A 21376-nucleotide genomic window follows, 5' to 3' on the forward strand; every position below is an offset into this window, starting at 1 on the left:
TAAATAAATCTTAGCAAAAAAAGAGAACTAATTGATCCATCCAGGACTAAATGGTTGAACTTTCTCCCATATAAGATTTATGGGTAAATTTTTCTTATTTTTATTACTTAGTAGATCTACTTAATCTAGATACACCATCATTTAAAAAATAAATAAATAAATATATAAATAAACTTTGAAAAATCACTGAATACAAAAAATACAAAAATTCATTTATATGTTTTTTTTGTATTTATTAAATTATTTTTTGATTTATTAACAAATATTTCAGTTTTCATGTGTATCTAGATTAAGTGATTCTAAAAAAAAATTAAAAATTGTTTAAAAGTTAACTTAGAACCCAAAAAAAAAAAAAAATACAAATACAAATTCAAAATTAAAAAAATTATTTTTTAAAACTCAAAACCAAGTAGAGTGATCACCTCTCCTCCACACATCCAAAATAATATAAAATTCTCATTTTCTAGCACAATATTCCCTATAATCACAAAAACAACATAATGCTTCAGCTTGGATAGCTGAATTTTACAAAAGCATATGCTTTCTCAAATCCATTTATTTTATAGAAAAAACTCCAAACAAAATTTCACTAACAGAGCCGCATATAATATAGAATACAAACATATATGTCTAACACAAAATTTAAAATATAAAAAAAAAAAAAAAAAAAATGGTGGTCTTAAATCACTGCAGGTTTACAAGAATCATACAGAACACATATGGGGACTAGTTCAACTACTACAACGACAACCACCTGTTCTGATTTAAATTTTTTTTTATAATAAACCACAACCAAAAATTTAAATTCTATCAATGACGAGAGCTTTACAGACGCATATTGTAGGGTTCGCAGAATGATATAAGGAATGAGGCAGTGAGCTTCAATCGACATTGGATCAACAGGCACATCCTCCTGACTGTTGTGACTGAGATGCACTTGGGTTGCTAGACTTGAGATTAACATCGACCATGTCTTCTTGCTTCGCTGATGATAGTGTTTCCATTCCTGGCAAGGCTGCAGCAATCTTCCGAAATAGTGGCTGGACAGTATATTCATTGTTAGTGCGCAAAACATGTTGGGTGTGTGTCTTGTATTCTGTGAGACCCATACAGTTATTGATTCTTACATGTAATTATAGGGTTTTATTAATTAATCTCAGGCCCATGGATTTATTAATTGTATGGGGCTCGGATTTCTATAGTTTGCCTACAAATAGAAAGCATCAGGGAATTTTAGAGTTGTGAGATAGTGAGGGTTTGTAGAGATGTAAGGGAGACAGAAAAATACCAGAGGTGTCTAGTGTGAGCGGGAAGCAGGATTTGTGCTTCTGGGCTCAGTTACCCTTGAGCAGAGAAATGGGTATTGTTTCAAGGTTCGCGTATTGGTTTTTAGGCTTCATGGTTATACACTCTACAGTTTATAGTCAATTATCTCTCTCACCCGCGACCGTAAGCAGAGGTTCATACCAAACCATGTAAATCTGTATATTTTTCTTTTTGGTTTGGGAGTGGGTGTGTTTCCGTTTGCATTTGAGGATGTGCAATCTCATCAAAACAAGCCTAACAACAAATAGTCCTCTAGTACAGGAACAAACAAGCATAATCAGTCTCATCAGAAGACTCTCGGAAGTAAGAAGAAACCAGTTTTACACAGAAAAATTATATGCACCTACATTTGATGTCGAATCCACATGGCAGCATAGGCTACAAACTTACGCCAATAAAGTGGGCCTACATTCTATACAAATACATTATTAGTCAGGCTACTAAATTCAGTCTAATAGGTCTGGTTAGCATTGCTCTTGCTGAAGATGGTGGCAACCATTGAATATAAAGTGTTTTTCTGATAAGGTGATAATCTACCCATCTTAAGAGATTAAGGATATGTTTGGTTTGAATTTGTAGAGTGATTTTGGAGGAAAAAAATTAAAAAATTTGTTTGGTTTATAAATTTTCCAAAACAATTTCCAAAATTACTCTCTCTCTTAATTATCAATCAATCATTTTTTCTCTCTCATCTCTCATTTTCAATTACTTTTTCTCTCACACACATCTACTCAATTATAATAAAATATCAAATCATTCCAAACTCCCAAACTCCAAAACTACTTTCAAAACACACAACCAAACAAACTAAAAAAATTTATAAACTCTCTCCCCAAAACAATTTTTAAAAAATACTCTCCCAAAATCAAACCAAACATACCCTAAAACTCTCCGGACATATTAACAACAAAAGATAAAAATAGGAAATAAGTATGGGGAACTTGGCAGTGTCATGTACATTAGCATTACGTTTATCCAGCTAATCAATTCTAAAAAATGAGAATCTCATAAGAAATCCTAATAGCTTACCTTTATGTTGAAGCCGGCCTTCGCACTGGTTTCAATAAACATGACATTTAGGTCACGAGCTTTGGCTTCTCCCTCCTCTATTGAGACTTGCCTATGGATCAACACCACAAGATGCCAAATGTGTTAGCAAAAATGAAAAGACAACAACGAAAGAAATAAAGGCTCCATGGAGAGGCAATCTGTATATTATAGGTCATAAGTAATTATCGCCAGTTCGCCACTTGCATTTTCCTTGAATAAAACTTTATGCCAATTACATGTTACCATGAATTTCTAGTCCTTTCGATGTACACTGGGGTTGGAATAAGTTCTAAGTCATGCATGTCCACTAGCATATCCTTCTCTATCTATCAGCCTAAAGAGTATTTTTGCAATTTGCAACTTTAGTGAATATAAAAATTTATGGATGAAGGAAAGAGCCCTAACTTTCAATCCTTTCTTTGCTTTTCCATTACTTTCAAACTTGTTCATCAGTGGAGACTCTAATTACAAAATTTTTCGTGAATCTCAAGCTCTTACTAGCAGCATATATAGATTAGACCCCATCTTTCCATTCGAAAGCGATCTCAGGCAAATTGGCCACCAGTTCCAACGCATAACAGCCCCCCTATCCCACAGTTATTTAGTGTTTAATTCATTGTTTCTGCACATAATTAAGTATTATCATGTGCTTGATAAGTTTATTGATGTGACATTTTCCACTGAAGGTGTGGTTAAACCTAAACTTTGTTCCCATTCTAAGCCTGCTTATTAATATATTTATTTATTTTTCAAGTCAAAGAATCAATCGTCAAATAAGAGCTAAAGTTTTGTTGACACAAGATACTTTCAACAAAAGAAAAAATATATGCATTCCTTCCAATGCATTTAGAACTATGTCCATCATGGATATTTTTTCTTTTACTAGATTTTGCCCTCCAGAAATTTAGAGGAATTTAATGGTAGATCTGAGACCTAAACATTTGTTTTTTTGCTTATAATTTTTTTTTTCCAATTATTATTATTATTTTTTCATTTAGACTTGGAATGAAATTGAAGCTATTCAGGAAAACTCATCATTGGAGATGCTAAATATGTAGAGGCACTAACTGAAGTAACAAAAACACAGAAATGAACTTAACTAATTCCAAAATTTTCCTGCTAAGATAGAAAGAGGCTAATGTAGTAGAAGATCCTACAAATCTACAGAATTACGTGATTAGTACCCTTTCCATTTGCATTTGGTTTGACATCTTTTTACCTACCAGACTTCCAAAACAAAGGTTTTAGCCATGACACTGTATATTCCACTCGTCAGTTTTATCTGTCAGTTTTTTCTATGTTTTATCGTACTGCTCTTCTACCACCAAACTAAATTATATCATAAGCCTGCTTATCATACATTTTGAAATGACTTCCATCTTTTTCTAAAAGAAAACAAAGAACATTTAGCTTTTATTTATTTATTTATTTTATCAAAAAGGAGGACATTTAGCTCTTCTATGGTTGAATTTTCACAAATCACCATGAACATACCCAAGACTACATTTCGTCCACAAATGACTGAGCTTACACCTTTTCCTTTACACTTTGTTCCATGTGTTATTTTCCCATCTTACAGTTAATATTTAACTAAAAAGATAGTTGTGAATCCAAAGTTGTGAATCCAAAGATCCATGGATGTACAAAATGTTGTGTTTTGAAGACCTAAACCCTCATCGTCAAACATGACAGCTTCCAAAATCAAGATATGACTAAAGTATCCATTGAGCTCAAGGAACAAAATTTCGTTACCTTACCATCAAAATGGTTGAAATATTTCCATTCCCCAGGATGTATAGACCTTAAATATGTTTAATTATTTAATTATTGAGCTCATATGAACATTTATATAGGCTTTAGTTTCTATTTCCAAATAATTCCATATATTCCCTTTTTTATTTTTTCCTTGTGTTTCTAAAACATTTCCAAAACATTTCAGTTTCCAAGCGAACTTAAGCAGCATATCGAAACAAAATTTTGATATAAGAGAATGCATTAGGAAAGGGGATAATCAACTACGTTCAAGATAAACTAAAACAAAGACTCTTAATCATTACCTCTTATCAACAAGGTCAGTTTTGTTCCCAACAACGACAATTATAACGTCACTGCCCCGTTCAGTGCGAACCTCCTCAATCCATTTTGTGGTGTTTAGGAATGATTGCCTGCCTACACCCCCCAAAACAAATTATCACAAGTGTATCATAGAAGGCATTAAGTCAGAAGAGCAAGCAAGATGCTTAGACAATAAATTTGAATTTTTATTTTATTTTACATAAGCTGCATCTGTTCAGGTGGCTGTAACCTATAACACACCTTTTTTTTTTCTTGAAGTGTAAACAAAAATTTAACAAACTCGAGCAAATGAATATATCAGATTCAAAGATAGGGAGAAATGCATACTTGCAACATCGTACACAATAACTGCAACAGAGGAATCCCTAATATAGCTTGGAATAAGACTCCTAAACCTTTCTTGTCCAGCAGTATCCCTGTAAACAGGCCAACCGACAGATAAAGTTTTCCATACTTGTATTCCGATGCATAATGTTGTGAACAAACACAGGATTGAGCCCAATATAAAGTGAATGATTTCCAGAATGTAAATCATATCAGTGGTAACACAATCATGCTTCTCACTTATCAACATAAAAAAACAAAAAGCTCACATCTGAAGATAATTTATCAATACCTTTTTCCACTCTAGGCCAAAGAAACATTTTATTATTACCAGGTAACACATGTCTGGGAGTTTTGGCTCACTTCTAATTTTAAATAGCCAAACAATTAAAGCAAATGAACAGCGGTATCATATTTTACAACAAACACAATAAAAAACCAGGATACCTAAACATATGGCATCAAGGATATCAGAATGCCATAAGCATCAAGACCATGAAAAATGTAGGCAGAGTGAAAATTGAATAATCATCTCTTCCCTTTTTTTTCCCCCTTTGTTGTCCGTTAAGTAATAAATACTACTAAATTACTAATCACAATCTTCCGTCACTTGAAAGAACACCCCTTACTAAAGCATGCCATTACAACACATTGCTGGCAAAAACCTTCAGATCGTGCCTTGAATTGATGATTAGTATCATTCTTTATGCCTCGTGATTTAATATGTAAAGTTTCTGTCCAGCAAACTTGCACACTTAAAAGAGATGTTCCGAAGAACTGGCAAAACAAAGGGCCCGTTTGGTATCACTTATAAGTTAGTTTTATGGTTATAGCTTTTTAGATGATTAGCTTAAAAGACTTAAAATAAGTTGCAAATATGCTTGGTGTAAAAGTTATAATTAAGATAAAAGAGCTGGAGCTCTTTTGTCCATACATATTTAATGGTTTCAAAGAAGCTGAAAAAAGCTACAAATTATTGCTTATGAAAATTTCACTTCTTTTGGTCAAATATGCTGAAAAGGTCAAATATTATAATTTAAAATTGCAACCAAACACCATCACTCAACTTCGCAGATAAGCTAAATAAGATGACTCATAAGTGCCACCAAACAGAGCCAAAAAATAAGATTCAGATCCTTCTCTTGAAATTAAAAGAAAAAGGATTTATGTATGATCACATAAACTAAGATTCAGTGGTTCACGTGTTGAAAGAGGTTTTGCACTACCAAAAACTAGCTGAATTTTCACTCTCTGGACTTCAACTTTCTGTATAAATACACAAGGCCCTTAACGTGTAAAGATAGGAGAATCTACCACTTGAATAATCCGATAGATAAAAATTAAATCAGAACAACGATTTAATACCCAAAAACAAATCTAATATGATAATAAAGTCAGTTTTTATAGAACACAAGAAACAAAAATGGCTTGGACTCTTGGCCTGTTTTTTATTAAATTCCTTTTGTGCCTTAGGTGGGCCACTGAAGAAGTAGCTATATATTATTACCAATAGCATCTTATTGCAATATTGTCTTGATCACAAGTTCAATTGCACTTACACTTGCTGCTCTGTGCATACATGCAAAGAAAATTTTTTCTAAAAGGAACTGCATCATCTTACCAGAGCTGCAACCGAACTGTTCGATCTTCAAGATACATCGTCTTTGACAGAAAATCGATACCAATAGTAGCCTGAATTGCAATTTAAGATGCATAAGTGCATATGAAATTAGATATAAGAAGAAAGAAAAAAGCAGAGCATAAAGAACATGTTCTAGCTCTAGTAACAACTAACAACACATACATAAGAGGACTCGTTATTTTGTTCAAAATAATAAATAATATCCAAAGTCAATTTACTATCCAAAGAAAAAGAACAGTCACAAAATCAAGTTTTGATCATGACAAGGAATCACTCAATGAGGAAAACAGTGAAGTCACACTTCAAAACAATAAACTTAGAAGTCAATGTCCTTCAGATGGCAAAGTTTGCAAGATGCCCCAGAGATATATTTTAAGCATATTGCGAAGAACCATATTAATCTTCTAGGATGACACTTGAATGATGAAAATGTTCTGCCAGTTTTAGAATTATGAACATTTTTCTTGTATTTTGTTTCATAGCCACAATACATTTTTGGGGGCTCCATTATTTTGATTTATGTAGGTCGTGAATTCCATTAAACATAACATACTTGTCTGTCAGAGATGTTCTTTTGCCAATACTCATTGTATATATACTTTTTGGCTAAAATATTTCCACCTCTTCATGCCCATCTCTCAATATCTTAAACATAAATTATGGTTGTTGATATAAATAACAAAGTTACCACTCTCTCTAATAGCTTAAGCTTTTAGATGAGTTGGTATTCAACAATTTAACATAGTGTCAAAATAGGCAATAGATTATGTGTTCGAATCTAGCGTTTACTAAATAATTATAACAATTGCACATGTTAAGCCTACATAAGAAAGAGAGTTTGAGCACACATGAGGCAGCGTTTTAAGAAATATAAATAATAAAGTTACTACTCTCTCCACTAGCTAGAAACTTCTCTAAGAAAGTGGCATTGTCATGTCGGATGTCGACACTCATCGAACACTTTCCGGCATATGTCAAACAAAAGTCCAAAGGTGACCTTATTTTTAAATATTTTTTAAGCCCAGACACGCCTTGGACACTGGGGACACATATGTCCATGGTTTAAATACAAACAAAATATATTATAAGTTTGAACAAAATAACTTAAGGATGCAATGATAAAAGCAAAATAATACATATGTAAACCAAACCAAACAAAACCAAATCAAGCCTTAAGTCCCATCAAATGGGGTCGGCTACATGAATCCTTCTTCTCCACGCAGTCCTATCAAAAGCTATTTCATTAGTCAAATTAAATAGATCCATATCTCTATTTACAATGCTAGCCAACGTTAATCTAGGCCTACCCCGTATCCTAACACTCTCATCTGCCGTTATAGTATCGCATCTCTTCACTGTTACCTCTGTTAGTCTCCGTTGAATGTAACCAAACTATCTCAATCGATTCTCTCTCAATTTATCTTCTATCGATGCTGCTCCTACCTATTTTCGAATACACTCATTCTTAATTCTGTTTTGTCTAGTCTTACTACACATCTACCTTAGCATCCTCATCTTAGCCACATTTATCTTATCTACATGTTGTTTCTTGGTTGCTCAACACACTCCGTCTCATACAACATGGTTTAATAGCCGTTCTATGAAATTTACCTTTTAGTCTAGTGGGTATTCGTTTAACACACAATACCCCAAACGCACTTCTCCACTTACACCATCTCGCCTTAATCCTATGGACCACATCCGCATCAATCTCCACCGCTGTTGTGATAATCAACCCTAAATAACGAAAATATTCACTCTTAGGCAATTCTTGGTTCTCAATCTTCACCTCTCTGCTTTCATTATTACTGTTACTAAATTTACACTCCGTATACTTTGTTTTAGTTCTGCCAGGATCTTTTAAATTCAAAAACTTCTCCAAATCTCCAACTTTGTGTTAACTCCTTCTCTAGTCTCATCCATTAGCATAATATCGTATGCAAAAAGCATACACCATGGCACGTCATTCTGAATATTTCTCGCCAACTCATCCACAGCTAAAGCAAAAAGATAAAAACTTAAGGTAGATCCTTGGTGTAACCCTACAGTGATAGCAAATTCATTTGTCACTTCAGTAGGCGATCTAATAGTGGTCACCATCCCTTCATACATGTCCCCAATCACATCAATGTAACCTTTTGCCATCCATTTCTTCTCTAACACCCACCATATTATATATCGGGGCATTCTATCATATGCTTTCTCAAAATCGATAAACACCATATGAATGTCTCTTTTCTTTTCTCTATACTTTTCTATTACTCTCATCAAAAGATAAATCGTTTCCATTGTTGACCTGCCAGACATAAACCCAAATTGATTCTCTGACACCTCTGTTATTGTAGCGATCCCGATTTTGACCCATCTCTTGTCGTGTTCCAAGCTCAGGTTGGTATGGTTTTGAACGGTGTTACATATCTTAGTTTCCTTATATTCCCCTTATTTTTGGTTATCAGGTTATAGTGGTGTGTTTGGAACAGGTAATGTCTCCAAACCTTTAGATACGAATCCAACCTGAATTGTGCCTTGCAAAGTTGTATCGGAAGTTAATTCTTTCATGTTTTGCCACTTCACTGAGTATGTCGGGAGTCGAGTCACCCTATACAGCTTACGGGGGTCGAGCGGAGAATGTTTGGTTCCAGAAGTTTGACCTGTCTGCAAAAGTACTGGGAAATTGTATTCGACACTCGAGCGGACCATGATATATCAATTCGTGAATCTAATATTTCATATCACTTTTGTATATCTCTCTCTCTAAAAACATTTCCTCTCCCTTCTCTCTACATTTCTCTACACAAATTAGATCAAAAACCTTGATTTCTCAAGATCCATTTGAGTTTTGCCATTGCTTCTTCATCAAAATGGGTTATCATCTCGAGAGCTTCGTTGTGTGAGGTGAAGACACCATTGATTTTGAGGGTTTCATCTCATTTCTTCTTCAAAACTGGAGATAGGGATTTTCTTAGAGTTGTATATATATTTTTGCAAGATCTATATGATTTTCAAAATCATCTTTCGATAGCTTTGAAAATTGATTGTTGATTCAAGAAATTGAGCGATTTTGAAAGTGGGTTTGTCTCTTGTTCTTTTAAAATGATCTTATGGATTTTGATCTTCGTTGATTGAAGACAAGATGATTTTGAAAAGTTTTCTTTCAAAATATTTGAGTTATATAGTTTTGGTGAGAAAATCTAAAATTTTGAAATTTTTTTAAAAGAGACTGAAAATCCATGAATGATATTGTTATATTTATTTTGTGTGTCAAAATAAATGGATGTTTGGAAAATTTCTTATTTATATTTATATAAATGATGAATTTCAGGGAATATGAGAATTGTTGTTCATTTTAAAAATTATTGTTCAAAACGTCAAAATAGTCTTGAAATGACTAATTGTTAAGGATACTAGAAAAGAAGGAATTGTGTTATTCCTTGAATGATGAATTGGAATAAAAATATTTATATTTATCTTTTGTTATTGGCATAACAATTCATTTGATTACATTAAACTTTGAAAGTTGATTTGAAAACTTACATTAAGAAAAGAATGTTGAGAAACAAGTTTTTATGAAATGGTTTTGGAGTAAATACGTTGATAAGTCTTGATAGGTGGTGTAGATGATATTGAATAAATTGGCCTGACAGTCCGGGGTGAAAGACCGAAAACCCGCGCAGATAGGTGTCGAGCCTTCCGGTTAATATCGGTAAAAATGACAATTTCGTAGTACTTATATAGTCTATTTGCAAACACCGACCTAGCGATTGCCAGAGTCGTATTTACCGCCCTTGAAATAAATTGTTAAGTTTTGAACAATTGAAATTGCATAACATCATTGAGCATGATGGTTTTCAAAAAATGAAAATATGATTTATCTTCAAAAAAGGCATAGCATAGCATGTGCATTTCATCTCTTGAGACTTGTATAAATGTATATACTTTGTTAAGGATTTCCGACTGAGCTTTATGCTCATCCTACGAGATTTTTGTGCAGGAAAAGATGTGGTGATGCTACCTAACTAAAGGTGAGGAAATGTGTGTTGAGAGTACGAGACTCTCATTTTGCTGTAACTCTGTGTGTAAGCCAAGGGTTGTATGTGTGTGGATTTGAATAACCATTTTGTGTAACCAGGCTCAAGCCTTGGAAACTTGTAAACCCTTGGGGGTATTTATTTATTTATTTATTTGTTGTTGGATTAATATTTGGTTTTCCTTGAAAGAGCCATGATTGTTGTATTATCATTTGGGCTAGAAATTTGGGGCGTTACAACTTGGTATCAAAGCTACCGGATTTGAATACTTGGAGCTCGTGGGAAGTGGTTGTTTAACCACAATGGGTTCATTTAACATGCTTAGAAAATGGTATGCATTTAGTGATTATGTGACAACATGCTTATGTGACTAAATGGGTATGAGATTAGACTTTTGGGATGTTATTTGTGCATGTTAAATTCCTTGAGGTCTTATTAGAAGGATACTTGATCAATATTCATTCTATTAAGAATTCTTGATTTTTCGTGGGACGAATCTCATCATAAGAGTATAATCTGTATGTGTTTACATGACTAAGTGTTTATGTGGAGTGAAATAATTTGTTATATGATAGAGGAATATATAGAATTATTGTGATCAAACGTGTAAGGCAAGTTGCGGGCACGTGTGGGTTAGTGTGCTAAATTAATTCTATTGTCATTTATAGGATGTCAGGAAGAGGTCAAACTCGTGGTGGTAGAGGCGGGAGGCGTGGTAGGGCTCGCCGAGGTGTGCATGAGGTACCGATCCATGAGGCTCGCCGAGTTCGACCAAGCTAATGCGGCCGAACAAGTGGGGCAGGCGAAAATCCCGAGACAAGCGGGTCAAACCGCTATGGGGGCCCTAGCTCGAGAAATGGCAGGGGCTTTAAGAGAGAATAAACTTGTTGAGGGTGGAGAATCAAGCCTGAGAGAACACCGCAAAGTCAAGGGCGAGTTTCCTTACAAGAGAGTTCTTGCGGGCCAAACCGGATGAGTTTCATGGTGGTCCCGAGCCCAAGAAAGCGGATGAGTGGCTCGAATAAACTGTGAAGACATTTGAGATGCTTCACATCGAAGATAGTGAACTAAGAGTGACTCTAGCGAGTTACTAACTTAAGGGAGATGTGGGTCAATGGTGGAAATATGCCAAGGGTAAAGTGGAGCTGACATGGGAAGCCTTTGCGGTTGCTTTCCAAAATAAGTACATACCTCCCACTGCTAGGGAGAGATTGAGACGAGTTTAAAGACCTCAAACAACTCGACATGCCCGTGGCAGAGTTTGAAGCTGTCTTCTTTAGTTTGTCCAAATTTGCACCAAAGTTGATGGCAACGGAAGAGCGTTGTTGCATCGAATTTGAAAAGAAATTAAAAACAAAAATTATGTTCAAGCTTGTCAGAAATATGATTCGGGAATATGACCGTCTTGTGGAGACGGCGACACACGTAGAAATTTCCATACAAGAAGAGGAGGAGAGGCTTCGGAGTTCGAGGTCTAGAGGCCAAGAGTCTCAAGGAGACTATAGGCAGAACAAGAAGAGCAGGAACACCTATCCATCCCAGTCCCAACCACAGCAGTCTTGATTCACTTTTCCTTTGCCTAGTGCGGATCCGGGAAAAAGTGCATCGAGTAGCTTCTCGTGTTTCAAGTGTGGCCAACCGGGTCACAAAGCCTTCTCATGACCACAGAAAGGAGGAGGGCAGTTAATATTAGCACTACCTAACCAATCTCAAAGTCAGTCTCAGTCTCAGAATAAAGGTCAAGGGTTTAATTGTTATCAGTGTGGTCAGCCGGGGCATGTGAAGAGAACTTGCCCACAGTTGGGAGGCGCATCAGGGTCGAGGCAGACTCAGAGCCACCAGCAGGCTCAATCAGTCCAATCTTCGCGAGTTAATCAGGGAGCCGCTTCGGCTCAGTCAGTACAATAGGCCTATGCTCCGAGAGGGGAGCAAGTTAATCAGGGGCCATAGGGGCGCGTGTATGCTGTTACCGTGCCAGAGCAATTGCCAGAATCCTCAGTTGTGAGAGGTATTTTTGTTGTGTGTAATTCTTTGGCTAATGTATTGATAGACACGGATGCGTCTCATTCATTTATATCTACTGCATTTGCTTCTGCATTGGAGTTAGAGGTAACACGGTTAGTGCCTCCACTCAGAGTAGAGTCACCTGTTGGGAGTACAGTTGATTTAGACCGGGATTGTCATGATTGTGAAATAGAAGTTGCCGGGCGTCGACTTCTGTTTGCTTTTGTGTTGCTAAATATGTTGAGTTTTGATGTCATTTTAGGCATGGACTGGTTGTGTTCTTATCAAGCTGTAATTGATTGTTACCGTCAGAGAGTTACGGTGTGCACTTTAGGTGGTGATCGTTTCTATTTTCTGGAGAACCGAGTTGATAGAGCCGTGTCGCCAGTTATTGACCCTCGTAGTAGGAGCAAGCTTAGTGGCCTTCTTGCAACTCTCTTGAATAGTGAGAATGACGGGGCTCGTGTTGAGTTACCAAGGGTAGTTTGTGAATACCCGGATGTCTTTCCAGAAGATCTTACTAGTTTACCACCTCACCGGGAGATCAAGTTTTCTATTGAATTAGTGTCTAGCACGGCACCGATTTCCCGTGCCATAGATTTCCATGTCACCGTATAGATTTGCACCCGCCGAATTGCATGAGTTGAAGATTCAACTCCAAGAACTTTTAGACAATGGCTTCATTCACCCTAGTACATCGCCTTGGAGAGCGTCAGCTCTCTTTGCAAATACGAAAGATGGGTCATTACGGTTGTGTATTGATTATTGCAAGTTGAATAGAGTTATAGTTAAGAACAAGTATCCTCCATCCAGAATAGATGATTTGTTTGACCAACTGAGAGGGTCTCGTTGCTTCTCAAAAATAGATTTAAGATCGGGGTACCATCAGTTGAAAGTCCGGGAGGAGGACATTCAGAAGACGGCCTTTCGTACTCGTTATGGCCACTTTGAATGCCTTGTAATACCTTTTGGGTTAACTAATGCACCGGCTTCCTTTATGGATTTGATGAACAGAATTTTTCGGGAATACTTGGACCGTTTTGTGGTCGTCTTTGTGGACGACATCTTGATTTATTCAACCTCTGAAGAGGAACACGAGACTCACTTGCGGGTAGTGTTGGGTTTACTTAGTGAGCACCAATTGTATGCCAAATTTGAAAAATGCGAGTTTTGGTTAATAAATGTGAAGTTTTTGGGGCATGTAGGGTCTAGAGAGGGAGTGACTATGGACTCCTCAAAGATAGATGCCATACAAGATTGGAAACAACCCAAGAATATTTTTGAAATCCGGAATTTCTTGGGATTAGGAGGGTATTATCGACGTTTTGTAAGGGACTTCTCTAGACTAACTGCACTTTTGACTAGGTTGACTAGAACGGGTATCAAATTTGTATGGAGTGAGGCGTGCGAAAAGTCATTCCAAGAGCTTAAGACTAGATTGACTACCGCACCGGTTTTGATAATTCCGAAAGAGGTTTGAATCACACTATCTATTGTGATGCGTCCGGGGATGGACTTGGTTGTGTCTTGATGCAAGAGGGAAAAGTTGTGGTGTACAGTTCACGACAATTGAAAACTCATGAGAAAAATTACCCCACCCATGATCTAGAATTAGCAGCGGTAATTTTTGCATTGAAAATTTGGAGGCATTACTTGTATGGTGAGAAGTTTGAGATTTTCTCCGATCATAAGAGTCTAAAGTATTTGTTTTCTCAAAAAGACTTGAATTTACGACAACAGAGGAGGATGAAATTTATGGAGGATTATGATTTTGAGTTACACTATCATCCGGGAAAGGCCAATGTAGTGGCCAATGCTTTGAGTTGAAAATCTGTGAGTAGTTTGACAAGTGTGGCCATTCGGGAATGGGATATACTAGATGCTATTGGCAAGTTTGATTTGCACTTGGGTGAGTCCGGAGAGAGTGCTACCTTGTTTACTTTGAATGCTCAACCTACCTTGGTTAGTAAGGTCATAGAGGCACAACGAGGAGACCGTGATGTGGAATCAATCCATGTCAAGATTTCCAATGGGAAGGAAGAGAAAGGTTTGAACGTTCACTCGAATCTGAGTGTACGTTACCTAGACCGTTTGTTTGTACCAAAATCTTGTAGAGAGGAAGTACTTCGAGAGTTCCATCACTCACGCCTTGCGGTACACCCGGCAGGCACTAAAATGTATCATGATCTTAGTCGTCAGTTTTGGTGGAGGGGTATGAAACGGGGATGTCGCTTTATTTGTATCGAAGTGCCTTACTTGTCAACAAGTGAAGGCCGAACACCAAAGACCAGCGGGTTTGTTACAACCCTTACCGATAGCCGAGTGGAAATAGAAGCGTATTACTATGGATTTTGTAGTTGGGCTTCCTAGAACACAACGAGGCAATGACGCCGTTTGGGTGATTGTTGATAAGTTAACTAAGTCTACCCATTTCATTCTGATGTGCACCAGCGACTCAGTTGAACGCTTGGCAGAGTTGTACATTAGAGAGATAGTTCGACTTCATGAAGTCCCTGTGACTATTGTGTCGGATAGGGATCCTCGTTTGACTGCCCGGTTATGACAAAGCCTTCAAGAGGCGTTGGGAACTAAATTGACTTTTAGCACCGCTTATCATCCTCAAACCGATGGACAGTCGGAACGTACCATTCAAATTTTGGAAGACATACTTAGAGCTTGTATCCTTAATTTTAAGGGGCCTTAGGAAAGGCACTTACCATTAATTGAGCTTGCTTACAACAATAGTTACCAAGCTAGTATTAGGATGACACCATTTGAGGCTTTGTATGGCCGACCTTGTAGATCACCTATTTTTTGGGCCGAAGTGAGTGATGCACCGTTATTGGGTCCGAAAATTATTAGAGAGACAACCGAGAAAGTTGTTCTCATTCGGAAGAGTTTAGCTACGGCCCAAAATCGACAAAAGAGTTATGCCGATAAGAAAAGACGACCTTTATCTTTTGAAGTTGGTGACCATGCATTTCTAAAAATCTCACCAACGCGGGGTTTGATGAGATTTGGTAAGAGTGGTAAATTATCTCCAAAGTTCATTGGGCCTTTTGAGATCTTAGAGCAAATTAGGGAAGTAGCATACCGGTTAGCTTTGCCGCCATAACTTTCGGGAGTTCACAACGTATTTCATGTAACTATGCTTAGGAAGTATGAACCCGACCCCTCTCATGTGCTTGATTGGGTTGACTTGGAGGTAGATGAGGATGCATTTTACGAAAAACGACCGGTTCAAATATTAGATACTCAGAACAAGTGCTACGGGCAAAACTATACCGTTGGTAAAGGTGTCGTGGAGACACCATGGGGTTGAAGAAGCGACGTGGGAACGGGAGGCGAAAGTCCGCTCTAAGTATCCGAATTTATTTGAAAATGCTTAAGTTGTTTTTCCTTGTAATCCCTAGTGTTTGAGGGAAATGTATTAAAATTGTTGACCATATGTTGTTATGTTAAGCATGATGTAGTTACGGATTGTCATTTCTTTGCTTCATGCTTAGGTTAATGTGGATGGTTGTTGTTAATGAGATAACCATGGTGGAAAATGGCAAAAAAAAAAAAAAAAAAAAAAAAATTGGTTGAGAGTTAATATTGTGATTTTAAAATGAAATAGCGTGGTTTTGATCGCTAGAAACCCCTTTGTTTGGGTAGTTTGATCTGAAATTTTGGGGACGAAATTCTTTAAGGGGGGAGGTTGTAGCGATCCCGATTTTGACCCGTCTCTTGTGGTGATTCGGACTCTGGTTGGCATGGTTTTGAACGGTGTTACGTATCTTAGTTTCCCTTGTATTCCCCTTATTTTTGATTATCAGGTTATAGTGGTGTGTTAGGAACAAGTAATGTCTCCAAACCTTTAGATGCGAATCCAACCCGAATAACAAAGTTGTATCGGAAGTTAATTCTTTCATGTTTTGCCACTTCGCTGAGTATGTTGAGGGTCGAGTCACCCTATACAGCTTATGGGGGTCGAGCTGCCCGGTTAGCTCGCTGAAGCAAAAATGCAAAATGCATTCGAAGTTGCTTGTTTGCTCGAGCGGCCGTTTATGCGCTCGAGCGGAGAATGTTTAGTTCCAAAAGTTTGACCTGTCTGTAAAAGTACTGAGAAAGTGTATTCGACATTCGAGCGGGACTTTCCACGCTGGAGCGGACCATGTTATATCAGTTCGTGAATCTGATATTTCAGATCACTTTTGTATATCTTTTTCTCTCTAAAAATATTTCCCCTCCCTTCTCTCTACATTTCTCTACACAAATTAGATCAAAAACCTTGATCTCTCAAGATCCATTTAAGTTTTGTCATTGCTTCTTCATCAAAGCGGGTTATCATCTCGAGGGCTTCGTTGTGTGCGGTGAAGATCGAGTTTCGATACCGTTGATTTTGGGGGTTTCATCTCATTTCTTCTTCAAAACTTGAAATAGAGATTTTTTTAGAGTTATATATATATTTTTGTAAGATCTATATGATTTTCGAAATCATCTTTCGATAGCTTTGAAAATTAATTGTTGATTCAAGAAATTGAGCGATTTTGAAAGTGAGTTTATCTCTTATTCTTTTAAAATGATCTTATGGGTTTTGATCTTCGTTAATCGAAGAAAATATGATTTTAGAAAGTTTTTTTTCAAAAGATTTGAGTTATATAGTTTTGGTTAAAAAACCTACAATTTGGAAAAAAATTTAAAAGAGACTGAAAATCTCTGAATGATATTGTTATATTTATTTTGTGTGTCAAAATTAATGATTGTTTGGAAAATTTTCTTATTTATATTTATATAAATGATGAATTTCAGGGAATATGAGAATTGTTGTTCATTTTGAAAATTATTGTTCAAAACGTTGAAATAGTCTTGAAATAACTAATTGTTAAGGATACTTGAAAAGAATGAATTGTGTTATTCCTTGGATGATGAATTGGAATAAAAGTATTTATATTTATCTTTTGTTATTAGCATAACAATTCATTTGATTACATTAAACTTTGAAAGTTGATTTGAAAACTTGCATTAAGAAAAGAATGTTGAGAAACAAGTTTTTATGAAATGGTTTTTGGGGTAAATGCGTTGGTAAATCTTGATAGGTAGTGTAGATGATATTGAATAAGTTGGCCTGAGAGTCCGGCGTGAAAGACCGAAAACCCGCGCGGATAGGTGTCGAGTTTTCCTATTAATACTGGTAAAAATGACAATTTGATAGTACTTATATAGTCTACTTGCAGACACCGACTTAAGAATTACTAGAGTCGTATTTACCGCCCTTGAAATAAATTATTAAATTTAGAACAATTGAAATTGCATGACATCATTGAACATGATGATTTTCAAAATATGAAAATGTGATTCATCTTCAAAAAGGGCATAGCATAGCATGTGCATTTCATCTCTTGAAACTTATTTAAATGTATATATTTTGTTAAGGATTTCCTACTGGGCTTTATGCTCACACTACGGAATTTTTGTGCAGAAAAAGATATGGTGATGCCGCCTAACTAAAGGCGAGGAAATGTGTGTTGAGAGTACGAGACTCTCATTTTGTTGTGACTCTGTATGTAAGCCAAGGGCTATATGTGTATGGATTTGAATAACTGTTTTGTGTAACCACGCTCAAGCCTTGAAAACTTGTAAACCCTTGGGGGTATTTATTTATTTATTTACTTGTTGTTGGATTAATGTATTGTTGTATAAAGAACTATTGTATCATGTAATGTAAGTTTGGAGATTTATATTCGGTTTTTCTTGAAAGAGCTATAATTGTTGTATTATCATTTGAGCTAAAAACTTGGGGTGTTAAAGTTATATCTCGCAATTAGCGTTCCATCACCCTCTCCCACACTTTCATTATATGACATATTAGTTTAATTCCTCTATAATTGTTACAATTCTGGACATCTCCTTTATTCTTGTAGATTGGCACTCAAAAATAATACATAGGTACATCTATTAATTCCTTTTCCTTTAAATTAGGAATTGGTGCATTATCTTCTAATAAAATATTCATATATAAAACTATATACTTTGCTTGTCCTTCACATGTCATCTCTTACATCTAACAAATATATATTCAGAAATCATATTACGTTCAGGAATGAAGCCAGTAAAAATTCTATGAACACTTTTTTAGTGCCTAACAACTTAAACACAACTACATTTATGACATCTTAAGGTGGGAGTGAGTCAAAATGTAGAATAAGTAATGCAGACCTATTGATGCAATAAAGCCGCTAGTGAAGTCCATCATTGAAACCTCTTGCTCAAAATCCACCAAAGAGCAGTAATATTCCCATGTAATCCCAATGCCAAGTTTTCTTTTATTGTTTTCGTGGAACAGCTGGAATAGCTACATCATAAAACACAATTGCCACATTGTAGTCCTTCTGTACTTTGATATAGTATAATTAATTTAATACAATGCTCAACGGCTGGAACTGAATCTTGTGCTGATAAAAAAAATTTGTTTTATGTGCATCATGAGCGGTCACTAGTGTTAATTTCGATTATTTAATTTTTAACCCTTTTCACTCTATTTTTGTGGCGGGGATGTATATGCCAATGATTGTTCTAGGTACACGAAAACAGTCCCTAAGAGATGTCATCAACAGTAAAGTTTCATGATGGAGTTAGGACAGTGCCGAAAAACTTTAATAAGAACTTTTCAAAAAAAATGAGGTCAATTTTGTTAGGTAAGATTTTTTTCTCATAAGATGATGCATAATTAACTGATCCCTACAGAGGTATTGAATCCAACTTGGGTACAATTTTGCATTTCTAGAAATCTAAACATCACAAAAGCAAACAATTCCAAGCTATAATTCCATTATTTTCTCGCATTTTCTCATCAACCAAACAGTAGGAAACTCACTCAACATTCAGACTAGTTAGAAAAAAGAAACCACCATCACATAAATTTCAAATCAAAGAAAAAAAAATTGAAATCAAACAAAATCATGATGTAATTAGAGATGTAAACCAAATATCAAGTAAAACGCAAGCAAATATAATGCAGAAGAAGTCAGATCCATAAAACACAAAATCAAATCCATGAATAAAAATAAACTCGTTAGACACAGATCGGATGTGCGAATGATCGCTTTCACCTGATATGTGTTGTCGAACTTGTCGTACATGAATCGAGTGATGATGCTGGTTTTGCCGACAGATTGATCTCCCAAGAACACGAGCTTGTACTTGGCGAGAGCTGAAACCGGAGCCATCACTCGGATCTACCCTAACAATCCGGAGAATCGGATCGTATATAGCCGATATCTCGCCGGAAAATGATCGGAGTTGTCGCCGGAGATTTCGATGCGATTGGTGTAGTCTCCGAACTTTTTATGATTTTCCTGTGTATTTGCTAGAGAGAGAGAGAGAGAGAGAGAGAGTAAGGAATTGATTTGAAAGGTTTATGGGAACGCTATAACAGAGACAACATGAATCGTTGCACGTGACTCACGTGAATAAAATATTTTTAAATTTGATACATGCACAGATAATAATTTAAAAGTCCGAATCAAATTTAGATAGGTTTAACAACTCAAAATTTAAATTATATATATAAATATTAAATATATATATATATATATATATAAATTAGATACTCAGATTCATAAATTTAAATTTAAATTTTATTTGTCTGAACATTCAAGCCTCAAAATATTTTATTTATAAAAACATGTTTAAGTAAAATGATAAGTGTTTGGCATGCACTAAAAAATATATTTTTTTTATACATATACTTATTTAGATCACACCAATCAATATTTTCTCTCTATTTTTCTACCTATTTTTCTATTTTTTTACATATATTTTTATAAAAAATAAAAAAATACACTTATTTGAAACATCCCAAACCAACTTAACCAGACTACTTATACACATATGTACACCTTTTTCACTCCACAATCCTCATTTCCCCAAGCCCTTTCTCTCTCCTCATTCATCTCTCTCTCTCTCTCCCTTCATCTTCTCTCTCATCTCCGTCTCTTCCATCATCACCGTTGTCAGAGCTCCGCCATCCTCTCCCACATCTGTTGGCATCAGAGCTCTGTCGTTGCTGTCGTTTCACCCTCACCAACGTGAGATCTCAGATCTATTGACTCTTCTCAGTTTCAAATCAACGAATCTGATGCAGCGACTGTTGAAACAATCTTCTGTGTAAATAAAATAACTTAAAATAATTCAAACAAAATAAAATAAAACTTACAGAATTTATTTTGTTGAACCGAATCAATAATTTAAAGACCAAGTCGAGTGTGTGACACTCTGTCCTTAAGACAGATTCGCCCCGCTACAGTGTTTACGGTTATGTGGCGTCTATCTCCCAGGATACAATGATCTTCACAAATTTGTAGTAGCACTTCAAACAAATTTGTTCGACGAACCAGAACCTTGTGTTCTATAACTCTCTGAAATTTTTTCTAAAATAATATGAAGAATAAAGGACGCAAGAGAGCAAAATGAAGGCAAGGAAAATGAATTTTCGGAATCAATCAAAATTGGAATGGGGCTGCCTTTATATAGGCTTTGTTGGCACCTATTGAATTTGAATAGAAAAGGTATGAAGAAGGGACATACCCCTTCCTTTAAAATAAAAAGACACCATGAAAGGTTTGCACCATTTCATTCAAATGGAGGTTTGACCCTTCCTTTAATACAAAAAGACACCATGAAAGGTTACACTCTTTTATTCAAAATGGAGTCTATTTCAATTCACAACTATCTCTTTATAAATTTTCCAACAATCCCCAACATGAATGAAATTGACAGAGAGAAAATGCAACAACATGATGTAAATACAGAGAGTACAGAAATTGGAAATATTCTGCAAAGGATAGGTAGCTTATGGCTTTGAACCTTCCCTTGTGAGATACTATCGGATTTACTAGCTAACCAGTGAACATGATGTCTTGAACTGGTTAGCCGTTTGTGT

At 35.9% G+C, this 21376-nt stretch overlaps 1 protein-coding gene across 1 annotated transcript; it reads right to left on the reverse strand.

Annotated features, from left to right (window-relative positions):
• Positions 1–584: 584 nt before the first annotated feature.
• On the reverse strand, positions 585–19904 carry RAB6A (Ras-related small GTP-binding family protein). Its single transcript, XM_028257472.2, has 6 exons — positions 19545–19904; positions 6398–6468; positions 4780–4868; positions 4434–4545; positions 2356–2446; positions 585–1040 (listed from the first exon to the last, which is right to left on the reverse strand). Exons 1-6 carry the CDS (start codon positions 19659–19661, stop codon positions 897–899), a joined length of 624 nt encoding a protein of 207 aa, XP_028113273.1. The 5' UTR covers positions 19662–19904; the 3' UTR covers positions 585–896.
• Positions 19905–21376: the final 1472 nt, after the last annotated feature.

The sequence above is a fragment of the Camellia sinensis genome, chromosome 5 (assembly GCF_055761805.1).
Source record: "Camellia sinensis isolate YWXY chromosome 5, ASM5576180v1, whole genome shotgun sequence".
NCBI classification, from domain to species: Eukaryota; Viridiplantae; Streptophyta; class Magnoliopsida; order Ericales; family Theaceae; genus Camellia; species Camellia sinensis.

Coding starts and splice junctions, on each gene's coding strand:
- RAB6A (XM_028257472.2), bottom strand. CDS start 19,661: ATGGCTCCGGTTTCAGCTCTCGCCAAGTACAAGCTCGTGTTCTTGGGA. Junction 4,546..4,779: donor TATTGTGTACGATGTTGCAA/GTATGCATTTCT, acceptor TGGGGGGTGTAG/GCAGGCAATCATTCCTAAAC. Junction 1,041..2,355: donor AGGCCGGCTTCAACATAAAG/GTAAGCTATTAG, acceptor TATACTGTCCAG/CCACTATTTCGGAAGATTGC.